Source organism: Arabidopsis lyrata (genome assembly GCF_000004255.2).
Source record: "Arabidopsis lyrata subsp. lyrata unplaced genomic scaffold ARALYscaffold_5, whole genome shotgun sequence".
NCBI lineage: Eukaryota > Viridiplantae > Streptophyta > Magnoliopsida > Brassicales > Brassicaceae > Arabidopsis > Arabidopsis lyrata.
Genome location: NW_003302551.1, coordinates 2,932,417 through 2,943,704, shown reverse-complemented (window position 1 = coordinate 2,943,704; position 11,288 = coordinate 2,932,417). Strand labels below are relative to the sequence as shown.

General features: G+C 39.7%; 3 protein-coding genes and 1 pseudogene across 5 annotated transcripts in view; all 4 read left to right on the top strand.

Annotated features, from left to right (window-relative positions):
* LOC110228607 overlaps positions 1-1,532 on the top strand; it is a 2,323-nt gene extending 791 nt beyond the window's left edge. Inside the window, 3 exon segments of the mRNA XM_021026362.1 lie at positions 10-117; positions 120-137; positions 140-1,532. Coding sequence (XP_020882021.1) covers positions 10-117; positions 120-137; positions 140-1,410 — 1,397 coding nt within the window. The 3' untranslated portion in view covers positions 1,411-1,532.
* The window catches only part of LOC110228606 (probable pre-mRNA-splicing factor ATP-dependent RNA helicase DEAH5), a 9,688-nt gene extending 6,907 nt beyond the window's left edge, over positions 1-2,781 (top strand). The window contains exon 3 of the mRNA XM_021026359.1: positions 2,469-2,781. Coding sequence (XP_020882018.1) covers positions 2,469-2,681 — 213 coding nt within the window. The 3' untranslated portion in view covers positions 2,682-2,781. The remainder of the gene's footprint in view (positions 1-2,468) is intronic.
* A 149-nt stretch (positions 2,782-2,930) lies between these two features.
* LOC9313049 (pentatricopeptide repeat-containing protein At3g26540) lies at positions 2,931-6,919 on the top strand. 3 transcript variants are annotated; one of them, XM_021026361.1, is made up of 3 exons: positions 2,931-3,591; positions 3,921-6,228; positions 6,833-6,919. In XM_021026361.1, exon 2 carries the CDS (start codon positions 3,931-3,933, stop codon positions 6,010-6,012), a length of 2,082 nt encoding a protein of 693 aa, XP_020882020.1. In that variant the 5' UTR covers positions 2,931-3,591; positions 3,921-3,930; the 3' UTR covers positions 6,013-6,228; positions 6,833-6,919. The 3 variants fall into 3 exon arrangements, with proteins under 3 accessions (XP_020882020.1, XP_002876981.1, XP_020882019.1); XM_002876935.2 differs by having other exon boundaries at positions 6,811-6,893; XM_021026360.1 differs by having other exon boundaries at positions 6,824-6,868.
* Positions 6,763-10,491, top strand: LOC9313048 (annotated as a pseudogene).
* The last annotated feature ends 797 nt before the right edge of the window (positions 10,492-11,288 follow it).

Here is an 11,288-nt window from a genome sequence, read left to right as displayed (position 1 = left end):
GGTGTCGACATCCTGAAACCCATTCCCACGCTCTTACGGTTTTCCCTACACAAGCTACTTAGGCTGGCAACATTGGTGGCCTAATTAAGAAGTTTGATCCCACAAACATTCGTATACAAGGGTCTTCGTCATCCATAAAGATGTATGGGTTACCCACATGTCATAAGAATATCTCGTCACCAACACCGTATCTCTTTTACCTTTCCTCTACCATCTGGAAACTTGTCTTGTGGAGTCTGTCATCAACGTGTTGACAACAATTATGGAGCATACTCGTGCAATAAATGTGATGCATATTTTGTTCATTCAAAATGTGCATTTCATAGAAATGTGTGGGATGGAAAAGAACTCAAAGGAGTATCAGAAGAAAATGATATAATAGATGATGGTGAGCCATTCGAGAGGATAGCTGATGGAATAATACTCCATCCGTATCACAGTCACCATCTACGACTTGAGATCAGCAAAGTTTATGATGAAAATAAGTATTGTCGAGGGTGTTCTTTTCCAATCTACCAAGGTCACTTCTATTCATGCATGGAATGTGACTTCATCTTCCATGAAAGTTGTGCAAATGCTCCACGCATGAAACGACATCCCTTACATCCACACCCACTTACACTAAATGTTGCCACCAAAGGGTTTGGTGATAACGAAGGCATATACCATTGTAGTGCTTGTGGTCGTAGCGGTACTGGCTTCTTCTATGAACATCATATAGGAGAAAAAAGATTCCGGCTAGACTTGAGGTGTGCTTCAATTAGCGAACCATTTGAATATCAATGCCACAAACATCCCTTATTCCTAGCTTCGGAGCTAGAGAAAAAGGTACGATGTCAAACATGCAAAGGGAGAAGCTATTCAAAATTAAATTGCATGGAATGCGATTATGTTATATGTTTTCGTTGCGCTACCTTCCCATACAAGGTAAGGTACAAGCACGACAGTCATTTTCTTAGAATTTGTGATGGAAAAAAGGCAAGTGATGAACCAGACTGGTGTGAGGTTTGCGAACGCAAAATAGAAGAAGTAAAAGAAAGAGAGTCTCCGTGGGACGAAAGAAGAGAAATGCGATTTTATAAATGCAATGACTGCTGCACGACTCTTCATGTTGAATGTTTACTTGGGAGAGACATGTACATGAAACCTGGTAATAGTGTACAAGATTACATTTCGAAGCACTCACTAGGATTTGAAGGTACAAAATGGACAGATGTTCGAGTTTTTCTCAACAGTTCGCTTTCCCGACCAATTTGCACTGGATGTATGCGCCGTTGTCCATTCCCAATAGTTTTCAAAGGCTACAACACAATCTTTTGTTCTTGGGATTGTATTGGATATGGCGACACGGTGTTTGATCATCCATCGAGTAATCCTTTTTCCTCTATCACAGAATTGGAATTAATTTGAAGTATACTGACATTTCACTTCTGTTATTCGTAATTTTCATTGTGAGATGTATAACTTTGTCTTTTTTTCTTTGATATTTTGATGTAATTTATTTACATGTCCTTAAATTTTAATATATAGTTTTACAAGAAACAAATATGGAATGGCTAAGGCTAAGCATTTGATCGCTAGTACCGCCGACTGTACTTGTTGGAAAGAAAAACACGTACTGAGTTAATGGGCCGACACTAAAAGCCCATATTGATTTAAAGAGAAATTGAAGAGCCTTTTCGTTCTTTGGTCTTGAAAACGACACTTATAGAAGAATGACTCAATTTTTTGTTAGAATTATCGTAGAAAGATGCCATTCATAGAAGTGATTACGAAGATTTAAACGCAGTAGAAGAGATATTGATGCGTTTTGTTTCTTATAGTCATTGATCTGTTAAAGTCTCAATCTTTGAGGTCATGAACCATGGCAGTGACCGGAGTTTCTTCTGCTTTTGGCCGTCTTTTCAAACAAGTTATAAATAACCCACAAGCTTGTTATCGCTACACGACCCAAATTCACAGGTCAGATTCTTGAGCACCTTGAAGGCGGTAATGTCTCAAAAGCCGTCTCTGCTCTCTTTGCTTCTCCAGAGCCAGTTGGGTATTGGCTATACGAGCGTCTTTTCCGTCCTTGTTCCTCGAAATCTCTTCTTGTGCAAGCCCGTAAAGTCCAATCCCATTTAGTAACTTTCTCTCCGTTGCCTCCGAGTTTCCTCTTGAACAGAGCTATTGAGGCTTATGGGAAATGTGGGTGTGTTGATGATGCACGGGAACTGTTCGAGCAAATGCCTGAACGAGATGGTGGTTCTTGGAACGCTGTGATTACTGCTTGTGCGCAAAATGGCGTCTCGGATGAATAGAGATGGAGACTTCTTTTGCTGGTGTTTTAAAGTCATGTGGTTTAGTCTTGGACCTGAGCTGCATTGTGCTGTGGTGAAGTATGGGTATTCGGGTAATGTAGATTTGGAGACTTCCATTGTTGATGTTTACACCCGAGCAGTGCGCTGTTCCAGAGACAACCAGACTGGGTTATATATCATGATCTTGTGATGACTACGAAAGAGTACATGAGGGAAGTGACTGTGATTGACCCAAAATGGCTTGTTGAGTTAGCTCCAAGGTTCTTCAAAGTGTCTGACCCAACGAAAATGAGCAAGCGTAAGCGCCAAGAACGGATTGAGCCTTTGTATGATCGTTACCACGAGCCTAACTCATGGCGTCTCAGCAAAAGACGTGCTTGACAAGCTTTTCCTTTTGGTAAATCCATTCTTCTTCCTTTCGTTTATTTTGCCATCTTCAAATGTACTCCTTTATTTATGTATTGAAAGCTAAAAAAAGCTAACACAAGTGATGGATGAGCCATAATAGATTACACAGCTGCATCATCCGTTTTTTTTTGTTGACATGTATGAAAATTTGATGACTATTCATCTTTGTTTGTACTAGTCCAATGTCATTATAAATTTTGTCTAGGACATTTAGGTCTGTGTTTATTATTCAGTCTCATAGAAGAAGTTTGATCTTTAAGTTTTGGTAAACTTGTGACTAGTTTACTAGATATGGATATGTCTTGAGCATTCGCCGCTGTAAGTTGTAATCTCTGTACTGTATTCAAACAACTCACAGATGCTGTACAAACAATTATGAATCTTTTTGCAATTTATATTTATCGTAGTGTTTGATTGGTAGCATATTTGGTGGTACACCACTTATCGCATCCGTGATTTGTTCCGTTTGCTAATGGCTTTGGGGCGAGAACCAGGCTGAGCGGAAAAGGAGACCGTTGGATGTATCTCGAGGTTCGCTATGTGGACCATTCATACGAACACATCCATTAATACTTGTAAGGTTTCTTGACAAGAATGTTTCGTTCTAAAAAGTTAAAACAACTGCATCGATCAAAACACTCGAGTGGTCGAGATAGAGAATGAGTGCGAGACAAAAACCTCAAAGCCCGTTTTCGAACAGAGAGAATGTTCGTTCGCCTCTAGAAAACACCTTCTATTAAAACGACACCGTCTTTTCCTGTGTAGCTCTCTTCTTCTCCGTTCCCTAAACCTTTCGCTCTTGTATAATCACCGTTTTCGGGAGACAGTAGCTTATATGCGGAATTTGGAATCTACCCTTCTTCAATGTCCGTAACATGTGAAGGTACATAATTTTCAATTCCTGATATAGTTGCTGCAGCCTCTTTCTTATTTTGATTCAATACCATACTTTGTTTGTAGTCTGCAATTCCCGAGTGATTTTAGGCTAACTTTGATTACGTTTTTCTTAGGTTCACAAAGTCTCCAACTTTATTCAGTTTAAACACTTGTAAGAATGTAATAAAGACTCAATTTTCAGTTAGAATTATTGTAGATATGCTTCAATTTATAGGATTTATGGAGTTAATGGATTACGATAACCAAAACGCACTAGGAGCTGTTGATGCATAGATAAAGAGCTTACAATGATCCTTTAAAGTCTCAATCTTTCAGGTTATGAACCATGTCAGTGACCGGAGTTTCTTCTGCTTTTGGCCGTCTTTTCAAACATGATAAAACCCACAAGCGTGTTATCGCTACACGACCCAAATTTACAGTGACCCGTCAGATTCTTGAGCACCTTGAAGGCGGTAATGTTTCGAAAGCTGTCTCTGTTCTCTTTGCTTCTCCAGAGCCAGTTGGGTATTGGCTATACGAGCGTCTTTTCCGTTCTTGTTCCTCGAAATCTCTTGTTGTGCAAGCCCGTAAAGTCCAATCCCATTTAGTAACTTTCTCTCCGTTGCCTCCGAGTTTCCTCTTGAATAGAGCTATTGAGGCTTATGGGAAATGTGGGTGTGTTGATGATGCACGGGAACTGTTCGAGCAAATGCCTGAACGAGATGGTGGTTCTTGGAACGCTGTGATTACTGCTTGTGCGCAAAATGGCGTCTCGGATGAGGTATTTCGTATGTTTCATAGGATGAATAGAGATGGAGTACGAGCTACGGAGACTTCTTTTGCTGGTGTTTTAAAGTCATGTGGTTTAGTCTTGGACCTGAGATTATTGATGCAGCTGCATTGTGCTGTGGTGAAGTATGGGTATTCGGGAAATATAGATTTGGAAACTTCGATTGTTGATGTTTACGGGAAGTGTCAGGTTATGAGTGATGCGAGAAGAGTTTTTGATGAGATTGTAAACCCTAGTGATGTTTCATGGAATGTGATTGTGCGGCGGTATCTTGAGATGGGTTTTAATGACGAGGCAGTGGTAATGTTTTTCAAGATGCTAGAGTTGAATGTTCGACCTTTGAATCACACGGTTTCTAGTGTAATGTTAGCTTGTTCAAGATCCCTGGCCCTTGAGGTGGGAAAGGTAATCCACGCCATTGCTGTCAAAATTAGTGTTGTGGCAGATACAGTTGTTTCTACTTCTATATTTGATATGTATGTAAAATGTGATAGATTGGAGAGTGCTCGCAGAGTATTTGACCAAACCAAATCTAAAGATTTGAAATCTTGGACTTCGGCGATGTCGGGATATGCAATGAGTGGTATAACTAGAGAGGCAAGGGAGCTCTTTGATTTGATGCCTGAACGGAATATAGTCTCATGGAACGCAATGTTGGGCGGATATGTACGTGCCCATGAATGGGATGACGCACTGGATTTTCTCACTTTGATGCGCAAGGAGATTGAAGATATTGATAATGTCACTCTTGTGTGGATCCTAAATGTCTGCTCAGGTATATCAGATGTTCAAATGGGAAAGCAAGCTCATGGTTTTATCTACCGACATGGATATGATATGAATGTAATTGTAGCCAATGCACTTCTTGATATGTACGGAAAATGCGGTACCTTGCAGAGTGCCAATATATGGTTCCGCCAAATGAGTGAACTAAGGGATGAGGTTTCATGGAATGCTTTATTGACTGGTGTAGCTCGAGTTGGCAGGAGTGAACAAGCCTTATCTTTCTTTGAAGGGATGCAAATGGAGGCCAAACCTAGCAAATACACACTCGCAACGCTCTTAGCAGGGTGTGCAAACATTCCTGCATTAAATTTAGGCAAAGCAATCCACGGGTTCCTGATTAGAAATGGCTATAATATTGATGTTGTTATACGGGGTGCTATGGTTGACATGTATTCCAAATGCCGATGTTTCGACTATGCTATTGAAGTATTCAAAGAGGCAGCTACACGGGACTTGATTCTATGGAACTCTATTATCCGTGGATGTTGTCGTAATGGAAGAAGCAAGGAGGTCTTTGAGTTGTTCATGCTTTTGGAAGATGAAGGAGTTAAGCCTGACCATGTCACCTTTTCGGCCATTTTACAAGCTTGCATACGTGAAGGTCATGTCGAACTCGGTTTTCAGTATTTCAGTTCTATGAGCACCAAATATCTTATATTACCACAGATTGAGCATTATGATTGTATGGTAGAACTCTACTGCAAGTATGGATGCTTGCGTCAGCTTGAAGAATTTCTCCTCTTGATGCCTTTTGATCCACCTATGCAAATGTTGACAATGATAAATGATGCTTGCCAAAGATACCGCTGGTCAAAGTTAGGAGCATGGGCTGCTAAACGGCTTTATGAATGATCATCACCTTCAGCCACCATTTATGACTTCAACAAAGAAAGTGTTTCCTGCAGTCATATTGGAGGATATGCACTTAGAAGGAATGCAGACAAATCCGTTGTCTTCTGAAAACCAGGAAGAGCAACAGGAATGAAGCTGTTGAAACAGGATGTGAATAGAATAGTGAGACATAATTAGTCTCTCCTGACTCTCTAAATCATTTGTTTTCTTCAGAAGGTAATCACAAATTCTCAACTCTTCTTTTTCAATTGCTTTTCATGGACTTCTTTAAGAATGTGTGTGCACCTGCATTTCTCTCTATTTGTATTCATTAATCACATTTTTCGTTTTTCCTCTTATTGATGTTTGGCACATTGGTAAGTCTATGTTCTACTTCTAGGTAGTGCTTTGTACTTGATTGGTGGTGACTATTTGAACACTGGTTTCTTTATTTTTAATATCTTTCGTTATCAGTAGTTTCCAGTCAGTGATAGATCTGATGATTGAAGTTTACGTAACATATTATTGTCTCTCATAGTGGGATGAACTTTGTTTTCCTGTTATAATAGTGTACGTCGGTGAAACCTGATTTTCTCGATTATCAGTATGTATTGTGCCAAGACTTTGTGCATTTGAACTTGTGCTTCAATGTTTGTGTCTTGATTTGAAGTTAATGGATCTTGGTTGAAGATGGTATTTATTATTTAAGATATCTCTTAATGAATGAGAAGTGTTTTGAATCTGTCAGTTTTGCTTCTCAAATTCATTACAATGTTGAAATTGAAATCAGGATTTAATCCAGTTTCTGAAATCTTTCAGTTTCTTTATGAAGCTGGTTTAGGTTTAAAGCAATTCACTTCTCGAAGTGGGATTACCAGGATTACTCAACCACGCCGTGTTGCTGTCCTTGCCACTGCCAAGAGAGTGGCATTTGAGCTTGGACTTCGTCTCGGTAAAGAAGTCGGGTTTCAAGTTAGATACGACAAAAAGATTGGCAAAAACTCCTCTATTTCAAGTTTATGACTGATGGGATTTTACTCTGTGAGATTCAGGTAATAGACGGTTTGTTTTGTAGATTATTTTCCATTTGAATCATGGATACATGATTGTATAAGTTCTTCTGCTGCAGAAGGATTTCTTATTGAGGCGTTACTCTATGATTATTCTCGATGAAGTCCATGAAAGAAGCTTGAACACAGACATTCTCATTGGGATGCTCACTCGAGTCATTAAAATCCGACAGGAATACTACGAGGAACAACATAAGAGTCTTCAATCTGGAGGATTAGTAGACCAATTTATCACACCACTTAAACTTATATTGATGAGTGCGACTTTGCGGGTGGAAGATTTTGTATCGGGGAAAAGGTTATTCCCTAATATACCTCCTCTTGTAGAGGTTCCCACTCGACAGTATCCAGTTACTATACATTTCTCCAAGAGGACTGAGGTTGTTGATTATATTGGTCAAGCTTATAGAAAGTGATGTCGATTCACAAAAAGTTATAGGAGGAATACTTGTTTTTGTGACCGGGCAGAGAGAAGTTGACTATATATGCGACAAGTTACGTAAGTCTTTAAAGGAACTTGTTGGTCAAGCTGCTTTAAGAGATGCTTCCGTCAAGAAGAAATGCGATGATGGTTCATTTGGTGGTGTTGACATGAAGGAGATTGCTGAAGCATTTGATGATGACTACAACAGTCAAAATTACAGGTTTAACTCGCATGGAGATGATCCTTTTGAAATTGGTGATGGTAACTATGATGATTTTGAAGAAGAAGACATCTATGAGTCTGATGATGACAGCGACTGGGAAATTGTTGATGACGGCTTTGGAAGTTCATTGGTAGAGGAAGGGAAGCATGATGCTCTTCGAGAAACGTTTAATGCTTTGGAAGAAAATAATGGACCCAAATCTGCTGAGCCCAACAAGGTCCATTGCAGCAGAGAATCAAGAGACAGACCAGGAAATAAACATATCTTCTCCAGGAAAATTACGTGCTCCCACTTTATGCGATGCTATCTCCAGCTGCACAGCTCCGAGTGTTCGAGGATGTTGAGAAAGAAGATAGACTTGTGGTCGTGGCAACAAATGTAGCGGAAACTTCTCTGACTATTTCAGGTATAAAGCATGTGGTTGATTCAGGTCGGGTTAAAGTGAAGAATTATGATTCTAAGACTGGTATGGAAAGTTATGAGGTAGAATGGATTAGTCAAGCTTCGGCTAGTCAACGTGCTGGAAGAGCTGGACGAACTGGACCCGGTCACTGTTATCGTCTCTATTCATCTGCGATTTTTAGCAATATATTTGAGGAGTCTTCACCTCCTGAAATCACGAAAGTTCCTGTTGATGGAGTCGTTCTTCTCATGAAGTCTATGAACATTTCAAAGGTAAGACATACGTAGCCACCATTGTCAAATGGACTATATCATTTCTTCTGTCTGTCTTGATGAATCTTTGCCTTTTTCTGTTGCTAATAGGTTGAGAATTTCCCATTTCCAACTCCGCCTGAGCCATCAGCTATTAGAGAAGCAGAAAGATGCTTAAAAGCTTTAGAGGCTCTTGACAGCAACGGACGGTTAACACCATTCGGAAAGGCCATGTCTCACTATCCCATGAGATTCAAGAATGCTTCTCACAGTCATCCAAATGCTTAAAGAGGCCAGTGATTACTCCCGGGCGAATCTTGTCCTTGGATATGCGGTTGCAGCAGTAGCCGCGTTGAGCTTACCAAACCCTTTGACAATGCAGTTCGAAGGAGAGAAGAAAACCGAGTTTGAAGATGCTGGCAAAATCGTCAAGCAAGAAGATAAACAATGGAGAAAGGAGCGGAAAGAGAAGATCAAAGCCGCTCGGGACAGATTTTCCAACCAAAGCAGCGATGCTTTGACTGTTGCATACGCATTGCATTCCTTTGAGGTCTCGGAGAATGGCGCGGGCTTCTGCGAGTTGAACGGGTTGCATTTGAAGACCATGGACGAAATGTCTAAGCTCAAAGATCAGCTTTTGCGAATTGTTTTCAGCTGTTGTAAGCCTTCTGAAACCGAAGATGGTTTCTCATGGACTCATGGGACTATACAAGACGTAGAGAAGTCATGGAGAATCACCGAATCTTCTTCCTCAAGAAACCCGCTTTTACAGAATGAAGAAGAGCTGTTAGGAGAAGCCATATGTACGGGATGGGCAGACCGTGTAGCTAGAAAGACTAAAGCGACAGAATACCAAGCCTGCCCGTTTCAAGAACCAGTTTTCTTGCACCGTTGGTCATCTCTCATAAACTCGGCTCCATAGTTTTTAGTCTACAGCGAGCTCCTACTCACCAACAAACCGTACATGCACAGAGCGACACGGGTGAAGCCGAAATGGCTGGTGAAGCACGCAAAGTCTCTCTGCGTGTTCTCCGCACCACTCAAGGACCCGAAACCATATTACTCGAGTGAGGGGGATAGAGTTATGTGCTGGGCCGTTCCGAGTTTTGGTTCTCATAACTGGGGGCTTCCAGCTCACAGTGTGGCAATAACAGAGGATATACACCGAGCAGCGGTTTCGGATGCGCTTTGCTTCAAGGAGAGGTATTGCCTTGTTTAAAAAGCGTGAGGGTGTTAATGGCTGGGAAACCTGAAATGTTGTTGGAAAGAGAATGTTGGGGTTTAGAAAGAGTTGGGAGCTTGGTGAGAGTTTTGACAGAGAAGAAGATTGATAGTTTGGAGACTTTGAGAAAGAGCTGGGAACAGAATCCGAATGTGCTTTATGCGGAGATTGAAGCTTGGTTTCAAAGAAAGTTTCGTCATTATGTTAAAGAGCTCCTACTCACCAACAGACCGTACATGCACGGAGCGACACGGATGAAGCCGGAATGGCTGGTGAAGCACGCAAAGTCTCTCTGCGTTTTCTCCGCACCACTCAAGGACCCAAAACCATATTACTCGAGTGAGGGGGATAGAGTTTTGTGCTGGATCGTTCCGAGTTTTGGTCCTTATAATTGGGAGCTTCCGGCTCACAGTGTGGCAATAACAGAGAATAGAGACCGAGCAGCGGTTTTCGGATGCGCTTTGCTTCAAGGAGAGGTATTGCCTTGTTTAAAAAGCATGAGGGCGTTAATGGCTGGGAAACCTGAAATGTTGTTGGAAAGAGAAGCTTGGGGTTTAGAAAGAGTTGGGCGTTTGGTGAGAGTTTTGACAGAGAAGAAGATTGATAGTTTGGAGACTTTGAGAAAGAGCTGGGAACAGAATCCGAATGTGCTTTATGCGGAGATTGAAGCTTGGTTTTAAAGAAAGTTTCGTCATTATGTTAAAGAGCTTTGGCAGACAATGCTACAGGAGGCTCAGGTTGAAAGAGGTCAGAGGAGATGAGTGTGTTTTAAATGTTTTCCACTCCTTTTAATTATTTTCTCTCTTCCTTTTTAAAATGGAACTTGTCAATTTCATCTCCATAAAGAGAAAATTTTGTAAGAAAAATATTGACATTGAAATTTAATGAACAATACTTACATGCTTAATTTTGTTGTAAGACTACTTAATGAAATCTAAGATGATGAGGTGGTTGCAGACTTGCAGCCGTATCAGAACAACAATACTTACATGTTTCTCTATTGGTGTTCATTGATCAAGGTTTTCACTCTTTCCCTCTTAATTTATATTTGATTAGTTGGTAAGTTTATGTTGTGTGTATGCATTGTGCTCGATTGGTGATTATGTGAACTTTGGTTTCTTTTATAATTTTTCCATCAATACAAATAAGCAGGGTTTTTTTTTCTTTTTCTTTATTGTATACTAGATAAGGACCCGTCCGATGGACGGATTTTTTTTTTTTTAAAATTAAAATCAAATTTAACAAAAAATTAATTAACAACGTTGTAAGTAGAAATTTTCTTTCAAAAGTAAAAACAATATTTATTTTTTTACTATTGCCTTGTTTCTTTAACCACTAAAATTATTAATTCAAAATTATTTCGAATGAAAGATATATCACATAACAATAATTCATGGTATACTTATACGAAGAACAAAAATTAAACATATTCATCATAAAGTTGGTAAATAAAACCAAAGTGGTGTTTAATTAGACACGTTAAAAATATAAAGATGATAAATCGACTAAATTCTTTAGCCTTCCAAGCTAACGTGCGGGTTCGGTTCCTATATACTCGATTGCAATAACTTTATGATCAATCAATAAAAATTAATAAATTCAAAAAATTATAAGCACAATGATATATGAATCTTATATAATTCAAATATGAACATAGAAATTGAAATAAACAATTTTGAAATAGTATAATTAAATTCAAAATAT